The sequence below is a fragment of the Bos indicus x Bos taurus genome, chromosome 6, assembly GCF_003369695.1.
Source record: "Bos indicus x Bos taurus breed Angus x Brahman F1 hybrid chromosome 6, Bos_hybrid_MaternalHap_v2.0, whole genome shotgun sequence".
NCBI lineage: Eukaryota > Metazoa > Chordata > Mammalia > Artiodactyla > Bovidae > Bos > Bos indicus x Bos taurus.
This window is the reverse complement of record NC_040081.1, coordinates 108,238,917-108,260,437: the sequence shown is the minus strand read 5'-3', so window position 1 is coordinate 108,260,437 and position 21,521 is coordinate 108,238,917. Positions and strand designations below refer to the sequence as shown.

General features: G+C 37.1%; 1 protein-coding gene across 2 annotated transcripts in view; it reads left to right on the top strand.

Moving 5' to 3' along the window:
* Positions 1–21,521, top strand: part of RAB28 (RAB28, member RAS oncogene family) — a 97,974-nt gene that overhangs the window by 17,858 nt on the left and 58,595 nt on the right. For both annotated transcript variants that reach the window (XM_027545049.1, XM_027545050.1), the window contains exon 4: positions 5,726–5,855. In XM_027545049.1, the coding sequence (XP_027400850.1) occupies positions 5,726–5,855 (130 nt within the window). The remainder of the gene's footprint in view (positions 1–5,725; positions 5,856–21,521) is intronic.

Below are 21,521 nucleotides of genomic sequence, written 5' to 3'. Positions count from 1 at the left end.
GCCCCCCAAAATAAAGTCTGTCACTGTTTCCATTGTCTCCCCATCTATTTGCCATGAAGTGATGGGACCAGATGCCATGATCTTAGTTTTTTTGAATGTTGAGTTTTAAGCCAGCTTTTTCACTCTCCTCTTTCACTTTCATCAAGAGGCTCTTTAGTTCCTCTTCATTTTCTGCCATAAGGGTGGTATCATCTGCATATCTGAGGTTATTGATGCTTGACCTGGCAACCTTGATTCTAGCTTGTGCTTCCTCCAGCCCAAGATTTCACATGATGTACTCTGCATACAAGTTAAATAAGCAAGGTGATAATATATAGCCTTGATGTACTCCTTTCCCCATTTGGAACCAGTCTGTTGTTCCATGTTCAGTTCTAATTGTTGCTTCTTGACCTGCATACAGATTTCTGAGGAGGCAGGTAAGGTGGTCTGGTATTCCCATCTCTTTAATAATTTTCCACAGTTTATTGTGATCCACACAGTCAAAGGCTTTGGCATAGTCAATAAAGCAGAAGTAGATGTTTTTCTGGACTTCTCTTGCCTTTTTTGTGATCCGACAGATGTTGGCAATTTGATTTCTGGTTCCTCTGCCTTTTCTAAATCCAGCTTGAACATCTGGAAGTTGTCAATTCACGTACTGTTGAAGCCGATCTTGGAGAATTTTGATCATTTCTTTGCTAGCATGTGAGATGACTATAATTGTGTGGTAGTTTGAAAATTCTTTGGCATTGCCTTTCTTTAGGATAAGAGCAGAAATAAATAGCCTTTTAATTAACTTGAGGTTTTATCTTAATTTGGCCAGGAGTTGGTCTGTGTTTAATGCTTACTGAAGCTTTAAATGCCAGAGACATGCAATTCTTTTAGTGTCCTTGTTTTTTTCCCTCCCCTGTCTTTTTGTGCATCTTGAACTCTTCCTTAGTTGGAGTGTGTGTCTTGCAGCTCTTTCAAATGTAATCTTCCACTCTTATCCTGGAGCCCTATTGATGTGTGGTAATGGCGCCCCACTCCAGTACTCTTGCCTGGAAAATCCCATGGACGGAGGAGCCTGGTAGGCTGCAGTCCATGGAGTCGCTAAGAGTCAGACATGACTAAGCGACTTCACTTTCACTTTTCACTTTCATGCATTGGAGGAGGAAATGGCAACCCACTCCAGTGTTCTTGCCTGGAGAATCCCAGGGACGGCGGGGCCTGGTGGGCTGCTGTCTGTGTGGTCGCACAAAGTCGGACATGGCTGAAGCGACTTAGCAGCAGCAGCAGCAAAGTATAGAGGGAGGGAAACATTCTGTACTCTTATGATTAAGTCACCGCCTTGTATGACTTCAGGATTTGTGTCCTTGGGCTATGACTTTAATAGGTATCTTTTAGCTTTTCTCATTTATGTGAGATAGGTGGGCTAGAAGGGGCTGAAGTTGGAAAATGCATGTGATAGAAGACTCTGATTAAGGTTTTTTCCTGGAGAGTATGCCTTTTTTTGGACAATGCTCTGGGCATATTTTACAGTGGTTACTTTCTCTTTCCTCCTACCAGAGCTATGAGGGTGTTTTGATTCTTCACCATAGGTAAAACCCATGAAAGTATGAGGGTATCCCAAAAGTATGAGGGTATCCCCAGGAGTTTCTGATCCTCAGGCTAGACCATGCTCAGCCTTCAGCAGTTTGCCAACATTACCATATAAGTATTTCTACTATTTACTGGTTCTAGTGACTTTTGTTCCAGGTAAGCAGGTTTTTGATGGTGACTTTCTGGATTCACTCCTCTTTCTCCGGATTTCAGGATGTCATTTTGCCCTACAAACTCAGGTCTCTGTTTTGTCTAAAAAAAAGTCTTTGATTTTCCGTTTGTCCAGCTTTTTTCTTAATGTAAGGACAAATGTGATGACTTTCAAACTCTTTACATGTCTGAGCTGAAACCAAAAGTCCTAGAACTTCTTTTGCTTTAATGTCTTTGGCTTTCTCATTTTTCTTTCTCAGTTTTTCACCACATTGATGTAATTCAAAACTGGTGCAAAGTTGTCATGTTAGGAGCAAAGATAAAAATCATAATTTTTCATTGAATGATATTGAAAAAGGAATATATGAACCGATAGATATTTGGGTTGCTAGATTAATGGAAAAGTGTTTACGCTTCTTTCTTTTTTTTTTTTAATTTTTATTTTATTTTTAAACTTTACATAATTGTATTAGTTTTGCCAAATATCAAAATGAATCCATCACAGGTATACATGTGCTCCCCATGCTTCTATCTTTCTTATGAGTCCTGGACCAATTCATAGGTATTGCTGATTGGAAAATATTAGGATACATCAGTTTAGATGAGAAATTGGCAAACTTCCTTAAGGAACTAGATAGAAAATATTTTAGGTTTTACAGATCAGACTCTCTTTGTTGTGGCTACACAACTCTGCCATCATAGTGCGAAAGCAGCCATTGATAAAACTTAAACAAGTGAGTGTGACTATGCTTCAATAAAACTTATTTGCAAATATAGGCTATGAGCTGAATTTGACCTTGGGGCCATAGTTTAGCAATTCCTAGTCTAGATCAGTTATAGTTTTTATTCTTTGACTCTGGTCTAGTACTGATTATCAAAAGATGCTGGCCATGTTTTATTTGCATATATTCTGTTATGTTCAGATGTTGACCCATGTTGTGATGACTATTTTAATATGTTACTTCGAATAGTTCTAAAAATTTTCAGGTTGAAGAGGCACCATAGGTCAAAATTACTGCAGATGGTGACTGCAGCCATGAAATTAAAAGATGCTTGCTCCTCGGAAGGAAAGCTGACAAACGTAGACAGTGTGTTAAAAAGCAGAGGCATCACTTTGCTGACAAAGGTCCATACAGTCAAAGCTGTGGTTTTTCCAGTAGTCATGTACAGATGTGAGAGTTGGACCGTAAAGAAGGCTGAGTGCCAAAGAATTGATGCTTTCGAAATGTGGTGTTGGAGAAGACTCTTGAGAGTCCCTTGGACTGCATGTATATCAAACCAGTCAATTGTAAAGGAAATCAACCCTGAATATTCATTGGAAGGACTGATGCTGAAGCTGAAGCTCCCCACCTAAGGTGAAGAGCATTTCATTGGAAAAGACCCTGACACTGGGAAAGGTTGAGGACAAGAGGAGAAGGGGGCCACAGAGTATGAGATGGTTAGATAGCATCACCTACTCAATACACATGAATTTGAGAAAACTCTGGGAGATAGTGAAGGGCAGGGAAGCCTGGTGTACTTCAGTTCATGGGGTCACAAAGAGTTGGACTTAGTGACTGTACAACAAATAGGTCAAAGCTCAATTTATGAGAGTGAAAGCTAGCTCAGAGTTACCTTGAAAATGATTCATATTCATTCAGAATAATAATAAAAAAGTTCCCAGTGATTGTATAGTATCTTATTTTTTAAATAAGTCTGTTTTTATTACTTCACTTAATCATGACAGGTATTATAAAGGTGGACGACAGAAGCATTCCCCAAGATCAGTAGATGGTAGGGCCAGGACTATAATCCAAAATTGATTTGACTTCCAGGGCAGAGCTCTTTAAGCATAATACATTGTATCACTCCTGTCAGCTGAAGGTGGAGTCAATGGATTGAGTAGTAACTTTGTTCAGAGGCTGTTTGTAGGACGTTATTTTTAGTAAGAAAAGTGGGATTATGCTTATTATTTCAAATAATTCTGTGCTGAGCATTATTTCAAAGCATTTAGGAATATAGGAATAGGTTTGTAAGTTGCTAAAATAAATCAGACACATGATTTTGCATAAAGATTATAGAGTCATTAAACTGAAAAGGATCATAGAGAGTGTTTAGGCAAATAACCTGAGACCCAGAGAAGCTAAATGACTTGGGGGAGCCAATGTAGTTTAACGAATGACTGTGCAATATATGTAAGTTCAGCCTTCATGCTGTACGCCTTCAACTTGTACAGTGATATATGTCAACCATTTCGTGATAAAACTGTGGGGAAAAAGAGTATAGGACCGAAAGGTCATAACAGTAGTGAGCTAGATCTGGATAGGGAGAGTCAATTGTTAAATTTTTAGGAATTTTTTTTCAGCCAGTTGTTGAATATATTTGGGATTACAAATATATATGTATGTATAAACTCATAAATTAAAAACAAAGATTTATATGATCAAAATGTATCACTTACTGATTATTTTACTGTATATTTCTGTTGTTTGTGCCCTCAAGGTTTTTTGTATCTAGTGTATCAAGTGTGTCTGTATAGTGGAAATGCTGTGTGGTGATGTCCTACCCAGCTCTGTTTCGTGAAGTGACACTGATAGATTTTAAATGACCACAGGAGAGTATTTACATTACAGAAATTGGCAAATGCTACAAATAACCCTGTCTCATCCTTTCCTCTCCTTACCATGCCTTAAGCTGGTTAATTAATATTTACCAGCATACTGTTGCTGATGAGTTTTGTGTTATATACCTGTCTGTTTGTGTGCCTGTCTTTGTTGCAGGGCTCTGAGTTCCTTGAAGCTGGAATTTATGTCCCTAGTACCCAGCACAGTGCCTGGCATATAGCTGACTGACAAATGTTTATAGAGTAAATGAGTGGACTTTATAGTCAGTCCTTGATTCAAATTCTGGGTCCCTGTGACCTTGTGTTTATTAGTGAAAATGAGGATAATACCAGTCTTGCATGATATTTTGTGAGGAGGAATGAAAAGATCCAGATATCTCTCTGGTACATAATAGGTGTAAGAAGTTGTCAACATTTGTGATTATAACTTAAGAAGAAGGAGACATAAATGCCATTAGGGTCCAGACTTATATATGTAGAGCTTTGTATTAAGTGTTTGACCACAAATTGGATGAGAATCAAGAATGTAGCAGTGTTATTTTTGTGTGTGTACATACTTTTCCTTCCCACACAAAATAATGGGATGTATTAAAAGGAATATGATATATAAGAGACAGGAAGCAATCCCTCTGTTATATTTGGCTTTGTTCAGACTCTTATTACAGTATCATGTCCAGTTTTACATTGCTCATTTTAAAGAGGATGTCAAAAAACTATATGTATCATGCCTTGGGAAGAACCAACAACTGTGATTAGAAGGATAGAAAATAGGTCCTTTGAGGCAAGTTTAAGGAATTGAGTTTGTTTATACTGGAAAGGATACTTAACTATCTTCAAGTGAAAGAGTGACTTAACTATCTGCAAGTACATGAAGGGTTATTATAAGGAGGATACTCTCATGTTGTTCTCCTAATGCACAGAGGACCAAAAGAGGAAATCGACTTATTTCATTTAAAGAAAATTGTGTTAAACGCTGAAATTGACTATCAAGGGATGTCACAGTATCTCCATTTTTGAAAATATTTTAAAAGAGCAGCAGCAGATGGTTATTTATTAAAAGGTTTAAATTTTTGACCTCATGAAAGTGACAGGCAGAATTGTAGACCTTGCAGCTTTTTTCCACCTCTATAATAAGATTTTTCTTACATTTATTGAAACTTATCAAGCATATCCCAGATATCTTATTGGGAACTCACTCACAATTTGATATAATCATTCTTTATCTTGCTTTGTATCTTCACATCTTGAATGAAAACATTCAGTATTATCTGTCTGCTAATAACAGAATTAAAGGCAGATACAAACAGGCCTTGCTTGTTATTTTTTATACTCAACGTATCTATTACTTATGAGTATTTAGTATTAATATTTTTTAAAGCAGTATATTACAAATGTTGTGTAACTCTTTTGTGACAGGGAGTCCTCTTGGTATATGATGTTACAAATTATCAAAGCTTTGAGAATTTAGAAGATTGGTATTCCGTGGTGAAGAAAGTGAGTGAGGAGTCAGAAACTCAGCCCCTGGTTGCCTTGGTGGGCAATAAAAGTAAGTTATAAATGTTTATTTATATGTAGTAAATTTATTTGCCTATCTTATAGTTTTTATCCTTAAAAGAAATGATGTTTGAAAACGTAAGTAGCTTTTTTGGAAAAACAGCTTTTCTGGAGTGAGCAAGTTGAGAAAATTCATAAAGATGTGTACAGTCTTTTCAGTAACAATTTTGATGCTTGACCTGTCGTAACTGCTCTGCTGCTTTGGCTGGTTCCTTGTTAAGGTAAGTTGTGTTCTGACAGTGTGTGTGTTTTGGCTTCCTGTGGTCTAAGGATGCAGCGTGGACTATTAAGAATGGCAGCACAGCTGCACATTTTTATGATATTGCACTGCAGCCTTAGCTCTGCCCCAGAGATTTTGAGAGATACATTTCATTAAATGGTACCCTGTTCCGGGGAAGGAAGCAGTGTCTGCATGGAATTCTGTGTGTATTATTCCTTGCCCTCATCGCTCATTGACTTTCTTTTTCTAAATTTTTGAGGTTTGCTTTTACATTATTATTTTTTTTCCTTGAGAAAGTATATTATTGTGGGGAAGGAGTGGTGCTTTGTAGAAATGATGGATAATTTTTCAAATCTGTCTCTTGGGCTATGATATACAGCATGTAAAAATTATAAGATTGATTTCAATACAGGATTGTTACTTGGTTTGTAGTCCTGCAATGCATTTACCCGGAAAAAGGGACCTTAATAAGAGTTTTCAAATAGATATGATATGACCCAATCTTCTACAACTTATTTGAGGTCAGAGAAAGAGAAATGAATTTAAATTATACCATGGAGGATTCAGGTCAGAAACTGTTTCCTAACTATAAGCGTTGTTAAATCAATACCCAAGTTTACTACCAAGAGAATTATCTCTTCCAGAAGTCTTTAAAAATATAGTGAATTTTTGGGGGGGTTTATAATTGTTTAGGAAATAGTACTTCCTGAAGGACCAAACCATGGTTTCTTCATTATGTGGTTTTACACACTTGGATGAACATTTAATAAATCCAAGCCTTGCTTTAAAACCATTACAAAACAGGTGTGAATATAATTTCTCTGAAGAGTTAAAAATATAAATTTTTTTACTACTTTCTAGAAAACAGTATAACGTATCACAAAATGGATGAAAACAATTTCTATTAAGCTTTAATTAAATTTTGCTTATCTGTTTTATAGATGTAACTAAGTGAATCCGATGCTTTTCAACTCATTGAAAACTCATTTTACAAATCATAAGTTTTGATGAGCTTAGGTTCTATTTCTGAGTATAGTTTTTCATTTTAGAAGATCATTTGTTAGTCATTTGTCATGTCACCAAAGCATTGGCATATATTATAGTTAAATTTGTGCTTTATTGGAGGTTTCCCATCACCTTTTGGGAAATTACAGAGTACGGAAGTGATGGGAGTTGGGATTTGTTTTCATTTCTTTCAGGATATAATCTAACTACATCTGGAGTAATGGTGTGGTGGTGCACAATTATATACATTATGTTATGTGTTTATGCTATCCTGTGAGGCCTCCATCATTGGTCACTGTCAGGATGTCAGACTAGATGGGCTATTGGACTGTGCTGGTGATGCCATTCTGAGTTTTAAAAACAAACATTTACATAAGTTATATGAACTTATGCCAAAAATTGTTACAGTGTTATGTTTGAGATTTAATAGCATGAAAATTGAAAGAATTTTTTTACTTTTGGAGTAATCCTTTTCTTGTATTTATATTACTAATACTCTGTTTCAGAATGAGATCATGTAATAGAGTATGTGATCACACAGAATATTATATCTATGTAAAATTAAGTGATTAGAGATGAACATGTATCTGGATATTGTTTACTATTATCTGTCACTGGCCCAGTTTCATATGATCAATATGTTCATGTAGTGAATGATCTTACAATTTGTTTCTAAGAGAGAGTGGTTCAGTTGCTAAGTCGTGTCCGACTCTTGCGACCCCATGGACTGTAGCCTGTCAGGCTCCTCTGTCCGTGGGATTTTCCAGGCAAGAATGCTGGAGTGGATTGCCATTTCCTTCTCCAGGGGATCTTCCCAACTCAGGAATCGAACCCGGGTCTCCTGCACTGCAGGCAGATTCTTTACCAACTGAGCTATAAAGGAAGCCCTTCTAAGAGATAAGGCATTACATTATAGTAGTATTTTCTTTTTGGGGAGGTATAATTATATTAAAAAGCAAAGATTTTTTTTTTTTTCTTTTTTTTTGCTCAAACGACTGAGCGACTTCACTTTCACTGTTCACTTTAATGCATTGGAGAAGGAAATGGCAGCCCATTCCAGTGTTCTTGCCTGGAGAATCCCAGGGACGGCAGAGCCTTGTGGGCTGCCGTCTATGGGGTTGCACAGAGTCGGACACGACTGAAGTGACTTAGTAGCAATAGCAGCAGCAAGCTAGTTAAAGAGATTTTATTAAGAGTTTCTATATCAAGGGCCTCATGACATTGGAAAGTCTTCCAAGTCAAGGAAGCAGCTCTCAGATTCAGAGAATGTTCCAGATGAAAAGATGCTCAGAATTGTTCTGTCCCACCTTTTTCATTCATCACGAGTGTCATATTTGTTCAGTCTGTTGCTTCTTTTTTCTCCTCTTTTTCTTCCTTGCTTAATTGATTATTATTCCATTTTATCTCACTTATTAACTTATTATACATATTATATATTCATGTATTATGTTTTTAGTTGTTTCTTTAGAATTTTGGAGTGGGTGGCCTGTCCCTTCTCCAGCGGATCTTCCTGACCCAGGAATCAAACTGGGGTCTCCTGCACTGCAGGCAAATTCTTTACCAACTGAGCTATCAGGGAAGCCCAGAATTTTCAGTATATATCCTTAATTACTCTACCTTCAAATAATAGTATCACTTTTCATGTGTAGTATTTTTTAACACCCCCTCAATTCTTTGTGTTATTATTGTCAGACATATTTTTAAATATTCTGTAAACAACTTTTGCTTTAAATAGTCATTTAGCTTTCAAAACAATTACAGATAAGAAAAAGGTGCACTTTATTTTGGCGTCTCAGGCAGTGCTAGTGGTAAGGAACCCGCCTGGCAATGCAAAAGATGAAAAGAGATACAGGTTCCATCCTTGGGTAGGGAGATCCCCTGGAGAAGGGCAGTGCAACCCGCCACAGTATCCTTGCTTGGAGAATCCCATGGACAGAGGAGCCTGGTAGCACAGAGTCAGACACAACTGACACAGCCTAGCACACATAGCACACACACATTTCATTTTACCTTTACTTATTACGTTGCCGACACTTTTATTCATCTGTATACATCCAAGAGTCTGATAGTAGATTCTTTCTCTTTGAAGAACTTCCTTTAACATTTCTTTTAAAGTAGATCTGTTGACAATGAATTTAGGAAGACATTTGAAGCTGAATTATGATGATTATTATCTAGAGTCATTGTCTGCCTAACTGTGCTTTTAAAAATTCATCATCGTGTCCTATTCTGTGCAGTTTGAATGGAAAACATATGTTGAAAAGAAGCATGTGTAGACTAGGAAAATACTGACAGCAGAGCCAACTTTTAGCCAAAGTTGAGCAAAAAGATGAGATACAGAGAAAATTTCCGTGCACAGAGTGTGTGTGTGAATTTGCTCCATAGTAAGAACTTATATTACTAAGTTATAAAGTCATTTGCTTTTTATTAAAATATGGTAAATTCTCAGAAATTTGGGCTGAGGATTGAGGATAGTCTTAGCTAAAGGTGAATTACAGGTTTATTTTTGTAAAAATTGTGTTTTATTATGGTTAAATATAGAGAGTAACTAGAGTAGGTTGATGATATAGCCAGCAGAGGAAGGGACTTGCTTTAATGAAATAGAGTGTTAATTAGTAAGTTAATTATTTCAGTACATACTAAAAAGTATATAATACATTTGACCCTTGAACAACATCACAGGGTTTATAGACATAGTTCCTTCCTGCAGTCAAAAATTCACGTTTCACTTTTAGCCAGCCCTCTGTAAAAATGGTTCCTCTGTATCTGTGGTTCTGCATCCATGGATTGAACCAATCTCAGATCATGAGGTACTGTAGTATTTACTACCGAGAAAAAAATCTGTGTGTTAGTGGATCTGCACAGTTCAAACCAGTGTTGATCAATGGTCAACTGTACATAAAATAAAATTTTTTATTTTATATTCAATTCTAAAAGGCTATGAAATACTAGTTAATGTTCTTTCTTTGTACTGTTTAAGACAGAAAATGAAGTATTGAGTCATGGTTAAGATCAGACGGTTTTAAATTGAGACAGACTTTCCTTACAAGCCCAGTTTTTTCCCCTACTAGCAGTGTAATATCATACAAGTTACTTTATGTCTTTAATTTCTTCATCTGGAAATAAGGATCATAGTTTCTGTGTGATAAAGTCGATTTAATGATTAAATGGGCTATTACATAAAAATACTTTTCCTATATACGTAAGTGTTGATAACTATTAATTATTATTATTAATCATGTAGCCTTTTAAAAGCATGGACTATAACTTCAACTTGAAAGACCATAATTACAGATTGAAGTGAAGTGAAGTGAAGTTGCTCAGTCGTGTCTGACTCTTTGCGATCCCATGGACTGTAGCCTACCAGGGTCCTCTGTCCCTGGGATTCTCCAGGCAGGAATACTGGAGTGGGTTGCCATTTCCTTCTCCAGGAGATCTTCCCAACCCAGGGATCGAATCTGGTTCTCCTGTATTGCAGGCAGACGCTTTACCATCTGAGCCACAAGCTGAAATAGAAATTTTACAAAAGTAGCCTGAAGGAAATGGTTCTTAAAGAATTCTTTTGTCACCATTTTTTCTTGTTTTTTACCGTGATAGTTCTCATACTGTGTATTGGGTAGGGCAGTTCATTCAGCAGACATTCTCGAGTGCCACCTATGTGTATTCAGGTAGCCATTATTATTTTACACAAAAGTAGAACCCAAGAGAATGCTTAAGCAGTGTTTGGGACCTGCTAACCTGGGTCTTAATTTTACTCTTTTTCTATACCATCCTCAAGTTTTCTAGAAATTTGACCTTTTGCTTTGTTTGGTTGTTGGGATTAATAAGTAGTTATGTTCAAATTTCCATGGAAGGCCTTACTTTTCCCTAATGAGATTAAAAAACTTCGTTTGGAAGTAGTAACTTTCAGAATGGGAAAGAGGGTAAGCCATCTACTTATTCTGTGTGTTTTATGTTCGGTTGAAGTTTGATGATGTTTGCAGCTGCAAGTGCAGTGAGATGCCTCATAGGCTACAATGACTATAGCCACATAAGCACCTGGAAGCAATTATATTACCATCTAGGATAGCTTCTACAATTTGGGGAGCCAAATGCACCAGGCCTAGACCCTGGTTTCCTGGCCTTGAAGGTCTTGCTGTCCCAACATCGGGGCATTCTCAGTTGACCAGAGCCTGTACTGCAGAGCCTAGGGATTTTTAGTTTATCTCCACTTACTACAGGCTTGTTACAAGTGGACCTGACCATCTTTCATGTGAACTATGGCACTAGCTTCCTAACTGTTCTTCCTGCTCCTCGCTTTGTTCTCCTACAATTCAGCTCCCAAACGGCAAATCATGTTATATGACTTTTCTGCTTAGAATCCTCTAGTGCCTTCTCATCACACTTAGACTGAAATCCAAACTCCTTATCCAGTTTCTCAAGCACAAGGTAATCTGGCTCCTACTTACCTCTCAGACTCATTTTCTACTAAATGCTCCCTTGTCCACTGTGTGTGTAAGGCACATTTGTCTTTTTTTCTGTTCCTATAACCTTCCAAGTTAATTTGTACTTTAGGGTTTCTTCTGCTTGATAGACTTTTCCTTCTGGCCTCCGCTTGGCTGGCTCCATTTTGTCATTTGTAACTCATCTTAAATGTCATCACTTCAGAGTTGCCTTCCTCGACCAATGAAATCTAAAGAAATCTAAAGTCTGTCAGGATGTTCTGTTTCAGTTATCTGCCTAGTCTCATTGTCATCTGGTATCATTTCTTGTTTGTTTCTTGTCTGCCTAAACTCTGTGAAAGCTGAGGATCTCATCACTTACAACAGTGCCTGAATGAATGAATACTGAATGAATGAATAAAAGCCTTTTCATGAAGACTCTGTTGAAATTAGAAGTGTTTATGGCCCGGGATATGTTATTCAGGGAAAATGGTTTCTTAATGAGGAAAAATACATATGTAGATACAGGGAATCTGTTAGATGGCCTTCAGACCCAACTGCCCTAGTGAATTCCACTCTGGTTAATAATGTCAGAGTTTCTTAGGAAACACATCGGGGTTATATTATGCTGGATCATGTTTGAGATAAAATGTCATAGATTTTCTGTCATGATTTTAGAGTAAATAAATGTTAAAAAAATTCAGATTTTTCTTCATATTTTAAACTTTTACATATTGGTAGAACTGTACACTTTCAACTTTTAATTTACAGATTAAAAATTTGTGTGTTTAATTTAAAAATCATAATCTGCACTCAAATACAATTTTAGTTTTAGTGTTTCAGGGAAAGTTCAAATTGAAATGAACATCAGGAATATTAATTTTTTTAAGATTAATTTTATATTCAATCCATGTTATAACCAAATGACAGTTTAATTTGTCATTTTGTTATTTTCTATCTTTAAGCTGTTATGTTTTCCTACTATCTGATCCATCACCTAGTTTCTCCCCTGACTAGCTAACATTCTCGGTTGGATAGATTGTAAACAGAAATTAACAGGGTTGCATAGGAGCTGCCCCCTTCCTGATTTATAGCTTCTTAGTTAGTGGAGGGGTGGTGGCTATCAGTAACTTGTATTGGTAGTAGGAATTATCACGCTCCAGTATAGAGTGAATGGATGAATGATTTCTACTCTTAAAGATATTAAACAGATCCTTTCCCAAATAAAGACTAATAACTCAGATTTTTAAACAATCTTCATGACAGATGAGGGCATAGAGAAGAGTGCATCTACACTAATTAACAATGTTGAGTGTATATTCTTCTTAACAGTGATTGATTGTTCTTGGAGTACTATCTCTGCCCAGGAAGTGATGTTTTACACTGTGAGGTTCAAAGGTTACATTTTAATGTACCCTGTAAGTTGTGTTCCCTGAACTCCATGGAAATGTATTAGTAAAACAAGTAAATTTTAAGTTGAAAATTTTACTGATCTTCTCAATAAAATTATCACAAGGCTTTTAGAGACTATTCCTTATTCTTAGTAATAGAGGAGTGTAAGAGAAGGTTATAAGTTCAGCTTTAAGAACTTCATGGGAATTTACATGAAAATACTTGCCTATACTGTGACTTTTTTGAGTCTTCAGAAATTCTTATTTTATCTGGAGAGTGGAAATGTGAAACTATGAAGTAAGTAACGTTTACTTTGATTCCTGTTTTGAAGAATTAATATCAACTTCTATAAAAATTGTCATCTATAATATTATGACAGTGAACAAATGAGTCATTACAAATTTGTGTAAGAGTTTACAATTTATAAAGCATAAACAAAAGCTCTTTTGAGGATTTGAAAAGTTCATTCTGTTTATACAGTCTAAATTAAAAGTCTGCTCCTTATCCATTTATTTTAATACTTTGGTTCTTTTTGTTCCAGTAATAGTAATCCCAAGGTATCAAATCCAAGTGTCTTTTTCAGATGGATCTAACATTTCTGTTTCTGTGGCTTTATATGTATATTGCTTTCTCCTCTGTTTACATGTAAATTTTTAAAATAGAGCTATGATTATGTACTTACTGGAGGATGATGATAGCATCTTATTCTGACACTGGTAGCATCAGTATTCTGTATATTGAGTGAGAGTATTTAATATAAACACTTATACTTGTTCCTTTATGTGCTATTTCACCCTACTACTGTACTTTTAAGAACATTATGATAATATTTCAAGTTTAATTGATTGAGTAGTTTCCTCAAATAAACGCATAAGCTTAAATTCAGACTGTTATTGTCACTGATATATTGGGGGGGAGAAAATGTCATATGAGTGCTTTTTCATAACACTCATCGAGAAACATTTTTCACTTGACAGTTGTTACAGTTATTATGTCATTTCATAGTTACTTTTTTTTTTTTTAAGATGGCCTGCTTTAAACCATTTTGGCAGTATTATGGTTTACTTAGCTTGGGAAGTTTAAGGACTTTGTGGTTTTGTTTTTTCTTTTTTTTTTTAATTGGAGGCTAATTGCTTTACAGTATTGGGTTGGCTTCTGCCTTATGTGGTTTTGTTTTGTTTGGGAGGAGCTGTGTAAGGATTTTGGGCATAGCAATCTGTTTATATAATTTCTATCTTTCATTGTCATGATATAGAAAGTTTATTAAATGCTAAAGAAAGCATAATCCATCTTTTGTTTCTTTTATGATGAATTTCTTGGAATTTAATTTTTAGAAGAAAATTTAATTACTAAAAATTAAATTAAGTATTAAAGAATGCAGCTATAAAAACATTTTTTGTGTGTGAAAAGGAGATTTGAGATTTTCATCAATGTAATTTAAGCCCCTTTAATAGTGTGCTTTATATTTGCAGTGATTATGTAATAAATCCAAAATGCATTAAAAGAATACTAGAGTGGGGATCAGAAAACTTTGTACTGCTATTGTCATTTTTTCCTAACTTCATTACCTTGGCAATTTATTCACTTAAGATGATCCTCATGTATAAGATGAGGGGATTTTACCAGACAGTCATAAGCACCTTCTATTCCTAAAATATGATGACCCTAACCGTATTTGTTGCTGTACAATTTTAAGAGAGTTTAACTTTATATGTAATTGAAATATCCTTGCAGAGATGATTTTTTAGGCTCATTTTATCATTCAGTTATTAAATATCCATTTTCCATATACATGAATAGATGCATTTACCTAAAATAACAGTAACGATAAATCTTAGTATTGAATTCTGTCTCTTTTGTTCCATTGATCTGTGTGTGTCTTTTTATGCCTGTACCATGCTGTTTTGATTACTGTAGCTTTGTAGTATAATCTGAAGCCAGGGAGCCTGATTTTAAAAAGCATTTCTTTTTAATTGAAATTTGTTCTTGAGTTTAGAATTTAGTTTTCATTTTCTGTCATGTTTTTTAAAATTTCATATGAATGTCTAGTTTCTGCAGTAAGTAAAGCAATTCAGCAGTTATTTTCTTTGTGTGCTTTCTTACATCTTTTCTTATTCATTTATTTCATTCATTCAGCAAATTTTCATTGAGCCCATACCTGTCTAGGTGTTCCAGTAGAGGAAGATGCTGCTAAGTCACTTCAGTCGTGTCCGACTCTGTGCGACCCCAGAGACGGCAGCCCACCAGGCTCCCCCGTCCCTGGGATTCTCCAGGCAAGAACACTGGAGTGGGTTGCCATTTCCTTCTCCAATGCATGAAAGTGAAAAGTGAAAGTGAAGTCGCTCAGTCGTGTCCGACCCTCAGCGACCCCATGGACTGCAGCCTACCAGGCTTCTCCGTCCATGGGATTTTCCAGGCAAGAGTACTGGAGTGGGGTGCCATTGCCTTCTCCGTAGAGGAAGATAGGCAATAAATAAATAAGTATAATACATAATGTATTAAATGGCATTGTGTTGTGTAGATAGATAGAACAGGAAAGGAGAAAAAGGAATTCTTAGAAGAGAGTGTTAAGATTTTAAATATGGTCATCAGGGAAAGTCTGAGAAGATGACATTTGAGCAGAGGCATAAAGGAGATGAGAGAGAGTGCCACATAGATACCTGGCAGAAGAGTTATCCAGGTAAAGGGAAGGAGTAGGTGAAAAGGCCTCCCTGAAGTATTTGGATGTTGTTTTTTCTCTTTTCTAAGAGGAGGAGGCACACATGTGTCTGTGTGTACATGAGGGAGAGAAAGAGAAGGAGACAGGAGAGTGGGGAGAGTTGGTAGCTGTGTGTATAGCTGTGTATGGGGAACAGTAACTGAAAGACTAGCATAGGATTGAAGCACGATGATAGAGAAGGGGAGGACAGGTCAGGAAGGACTGTTGGCTATTGTAAGGACTCTGACTTTTATTTGCACGAGATGAAGAGCCACTGAGGGGTTTGAGGAGAGTGAAATGATTTAACTTGAAAGGATTACTACAGTTCCTATTTGAGAATATACCATAGTGGGTAAAAGTGGAAGCAAGGTAAATAGAAACTTTTTCACAATCCAGGTGAGAACTACAGGTGGCCCTTGCGGTAAAGAACCCACTTGCCAATGCAGGAGACCTCAAGGGCACAGGTTCAATCTCTGGGTCAGGAAGATCCCCTAGGGGAGGGCATGGCAACCTACTTCATTATTCTTGCCTGGAGAATCCTATGGACAGAAGAGCCTGACAGGCTATAGTCCATAGGGTCACAAAGAGTTGGACACGATTAAAGTCCCTTGGACTGCAAGGAGATCCAACCAGTCCATTCTAAAGGAGATCAGTCCTGGGTGTTCTTTGGAAGCAGTGATGCTAAAGCTGAAACTCCAGTACTTTGGCCACCTCATGCGAAGAGTTGACTCATTGGAAAAGACTCTGATGCTGGGAGGGATTGGGGGCAGGAGGAGAAGGGGACGACAGAGGATGAGATGGCTGGATGGCATCACCGACTCAATGGACGTGAGTCTGAGTGAACTCAGGGAGTTGGTGATGGACAGGGAGGCCTGGCGTGTTGGAATTCATGGGGTCTCAAAGAGTCAGACACAACTGAGCGACTGAACTGAACTGAAAGTGACTTTAACATCCATGAGAAGTGGTTGGCTTCTGGATATATTTGGAAGGTATTGATGGATATTTTCGTAGATTGGTTATGGATAGAGGGGAGAAGAGGCCGTATAATGCCAAGATTTTTGGTCTTCGCATCTGGAAGGTTAAACTTTAGTTTACTGAGATGAGGAAGAGTGTTGGTGGAGCAGATTTGGATAAGATTGGTCTTGGACATGTTCAGTTCAGTTCAGTCGCTCAGTCGTGTCCGACTCTGTGACCCTAGGTGTACTTAGTAAGCCTCTACGTAGAGATGTTTAGTAGTTGGATGTATGAGTCTATCATTCAGTGACAAGATGAAGACTAGAGATGAAAGTCTGGGAGTCAACACCATATTCTGTAAGTTCAGTTCAGTCACACAGTCATGTCCGACTCTTTGCAACCCCATGAATCGAAGTACGCCAGGCCTCCCTGTCCATCACCAGCTCCCGGAGTCTACCCAGACCCATGTCCATTGAGTCGGTGATGCCATCCAGCCATCTTATCCTCTGTTGTCCTCTTCTCCTCCTGCCCCCAATCCTTGCCAGCATTAGGGTCTTTTCCAATGAGTCAATTCTTCGCATGAGGTGGCCAAAGTATTGGAGTTTCAGCTTCAACATCAGTCCTTCCAGTGAACACCCAGGACTGATCTCCTTTAGGATGGACTGGTTGGATCTTCTTGCAGTCCAAGGGACTCTCAAGAGTCTTCTCCAACACCACAGTTCAAAAGCATCAATTCTTTGGCACTCAGCCTTCTTCACAGTCCAACTCTCACATCCATACATGACCACAGGAAAAACCATAGCCTTGACTAGACGGACCTTTGTTGGCAAAGTAATGTCTCTGCTTTTGAATATGCTATCTAGGTTGGTCATAACTTTCCTTCCAAGGAGTAAGCGTCTTTTAATTTCCTGGCTGCAATCACCATCTGTAGTGATTTTGGAGCCCCCCAAAATAAAGTCTGACACTGTTTCCACTGTTTCCCCATCTATTTGCCATGAAATAATGGGACCAGATGCCATGATCTTAGTTTTCTGAATGTTGAGCTTTAAGCTAACTTTTCCACTCTCCTCCTTCACTTTAATCAAGAGGCTTTTTAGTTCCTCTTCACTTTCTTCCATAAAGGTGGTGGTATCTGCATATCTGAGCTTATTGATGTTTCTCCCGGCAATCTTGATGCCAGCTTGTGCTTCCTCCAGCCCAGTGTTTCTCATCATATACTCTGCATATAAGTTAAATAAGCAGGGTGACAATATACAGCCTTGACGTACTCCTTTTCCTATTTGGAACCAGTCTTTTGTTCCATGTCCAGTTCTAACTGTTGCTTCAGGTTTCTCAAGAGACAGATCAGATGGTCTGGTATTCCCATCTCTTTCAGAATTTTCCACAGTTTATTGTGATCCACACAGTCAAAGGCTTTGGCATAGTCAATAAAGCAGAAATAGATGTTTTTCTGGAACTCTCTTGCTTTTTCCATGATCCAGCGGATGTTGGCAATTTGATCTCTGGTTCCTCTGCCGTCTCTAAAACCAGCTTGAACATGTGGAAGTTCACGGTTCACATATTGCTGAAGCCTGGCTTGGAGAATTTTGAGCATTACTTTACTAGCGTGTGAGATGAGTGCAATTGTGTGGTAGTTTGAGCATTCTTTGGTATTGCCTTTCTTTGGGATTGGAATGAAAACTCACCTTTTCCAGTCCTGTGGCCACTGCTGAGTTTTCCAAATTTGCTGGCATATTGAGTGCAGCACTTTCACAGCATCATCTTTCAGGATTTGAAATAGCTCTGGAATTCCATCACCTGCATTAGCTTTGTTCATAAATCCTTGAGACTGGATGAACTTTACATAGAATGAGTATAAAAAGAAAAGAGGTCAAAAGATTAGTCCTTAAGTTAAGTCATATTTTAAAGTTGGGAAAGTGAAGAGAGATTAGCAAGGGAATTAAAGTGTGGCCAGTAAAGGTAGGAGGAAAATCAGGAGAGTGAAGTGTCCTGGGAGCCAGATGTACAGGATTTTTAAGGAGAAAGGAGTGATCAACAGAGCAGGTCTGAGGATGGTTAGATTAAGCAGTACAGAGGCAGTTGGTGGTGACCTTGGTAAGCAGGTTCACTGGAGTTGTGGGACTGAAAGCTGAGCAGAGTGAGTTCCAGAGAGAAGGGAAGGAAATGAATTGTAGACAGAGAATGGAGGCAGAGAATTGTAGACAGAGAATTACATGTATATGTAATGCCACTGAGTGATGAGTGGGGAAGCAGCGGGAGGGGACGTGAGTGAGGGCTCACATTAACGGAGGGAAGGTAGTACTGTATGCTTTATGTTCCTTGGAAAAGAGAGAGACAGACATGGAGGGGAAGGAGTTGTGCAAACACCTGATGATGTAAAATGAATGTTTCAATTTTTTTAAAAACTTGTTCTGATTTTAGATATAGTTTTAAATGTCATCTTTACTCTTCAGTTTGTTGTATTGATTCTCATTAAGTGAAAAGGTAGAACGTGAAGGGTGTGTGTGAGAACTTTCCCAATTCTTTTTATAGAGGGTTGAGGGGAATAAATAGAAAAGGACTAGGTAGGACAGAATACTAGATAGTTTCTCCCTTGATTTTAATACTTATTAGCTGTTTTATGCTTTTTAAGCTGTGCCATTTTTCTGAAAAAGTATCACCTTTTTTTAGAGCAAAGTTTGTTTAGTTTTTCCCTTTGGAATCATGCAGGTGTTCTGTGACTAAAGCTCCATGAAGGCAGAGACTGTCCTATTCACTGCTGTCTCTCTAGGATCCAGTTCAATCCCTGGCCACAGGAAGTGCTCAATAAATACTAACACTTGTTATGAATGACTACAAAATTATTAATTCTCAATCTCAGTAAAGGATGGAATTATGGAACTTTTTGAGATGATAAAGAGAAAAAATAATACTTTTTTATTCCCCCTAGCTTTTGTAAAACTCTAGGCTAGGTTTTTCATTTGGAAGAGGCATTTAGTAACAGCTTCACTTGGTGCTTATGACTTACTGTAACACAAGATCATGTAAAAATTCTTTTATATTACACACATAGTTCTTTTGAAAACTAAACTCTTGAGCCCTAATCGCTTAATTTACATTCAAAATTTTAATTTTAAAAGATGAGAAGTTGTATTTATTTCCCCTTATTGATATTTGTTTTGTAGTGTGTTCTAGCACTTTAATATCTTTATTATAAAGGCAGTATGAGTAGTGGTCAAGGACAAAGACTTCTAAGTAAGATCACTTAGGTCAGATATGGGCTCACTTATTTAAACCTGTGACCATGGGGAGCTATTCACCCTCTTGTACCTCAGTTTTGTCATCTGTAAAACAGAAATGACAATACCACCTACCTTATAAGGAGGTTGTTAAAAGAATTAAATACATACAAAACTCCTGGAATCATGCCTGGTATTTAATAGGTGCTATATGTATTAGTTGTTGTTTTATTCCCACTGTCTCTCAGAATCCTGTCTTCTAGTTATGGGTAATGGGAAGAGATACTGCTCAGTCCATGTAGATTTTTAACTTAAGGATTTAAAAATCAAAAATACCAAAATTTTTGTGAAATGTCTTTGAATGTATTTCAAATGATTATTAAAGTTTTGGTTATAATTATTGTTTGAAAGCCACCCTTCACTTGTAGTTTAGAAGTACATTTTTTTCTGCAAAAATATTTAAATTCAGTTGATGGAGATGTTATAATTTTGGTGTTCAATCTGAATGGTGAAAGCTGGTGTACAGTTGCCATGATTTTTTATCTCAAGTTTATTTTGCTTTGTAGACATGTGTCTAATAAAAAAAAGATGCTACATAAACCATCGTTTGAGTTTGAATGTTCTTCTGTTTTTGGTTGAGGTATAAATGTTATTTCTGGCTGTGTCCTTCATACTTAGCTCTTCTTACAACAAATGGAAAGGCTCTAATTGTGCCTAAGGGAATAGTTAATCCACAGTGGACATATGGTGGACAAAAGCCGAGTCTAGTAAATGAAATAAAATTATAAATGGTAAACATTTGAATGCTTACAAAGTCTGGCAGCTATAAAAGATAGTGTATTGTTTGAGATTAGCAAATTTTGCATGCAGCATAACAATTCTTTTCCTGGTGTGTTTGTGTTATGTAGGTGTATGTAAATTCAGTTGAAAGACATACTGTTAATTTATGTATAAAGCATATTTGTTTCCTTTTAGCTTTGTGACTTTGACGTCAGCAATAAAGGCTGATGATCTCACAATTTTGGAAAGTTACTGCTCTTTTGGTTGGGGGCAGTTAATTAGCATTAACCCAGAACAGCTCTTGGACTTCATGGATCTGAGTATTATATGGGGTTGCACTGCTCCAGCAAAAGGTTAAGTATTAATGGAAAATGGTCACAGCCCTTTTACTTAAAGAAAACATGTTACTTGTAAGTTTTCTTTTGATTTTACTTTTACAGTTGCATTGAATGTCTTCATTCATTTAGCCATCCATAAAGCAAATATTGTTGCACATGAGGTGGATAATAAGTCTTTTTAGGACTACTTGTGTGGCATGTCACAGATCATTAACTGCAAGTAACCACCTGACTTGAGGGAAGCCTGGAAGCATCATTATAGTGAAATAAGCTTTTATTTAGGTATCACTGCAGCACATTGATTTATTGAAATGTCACCAATTGCTACTGTGAAAATACATTCTCATTATCATTTAGGGAATGGTTAAGATTAGCCACTGTATACTGTAAAAGATGTATTTTGCTAACAGTGGAAAAAACAAGAATAAATATTGTGGTCTGTATGGCTCTAATAGTTACTTTAAATGATTAATTAGATGGTTAATTAGGCTAAATTAAGTAATTCTTGTGGGGCTTCCTTGGTGGCTCAGTGGTGAAGAATCTACCTGCCAGTGCAGAAAATGAGTTTGATCCCTGGGTCAGGAAGATCCCCTGGAGAAGGAAATGGCAGCCCGCTCCAGTATTCTTGTCTG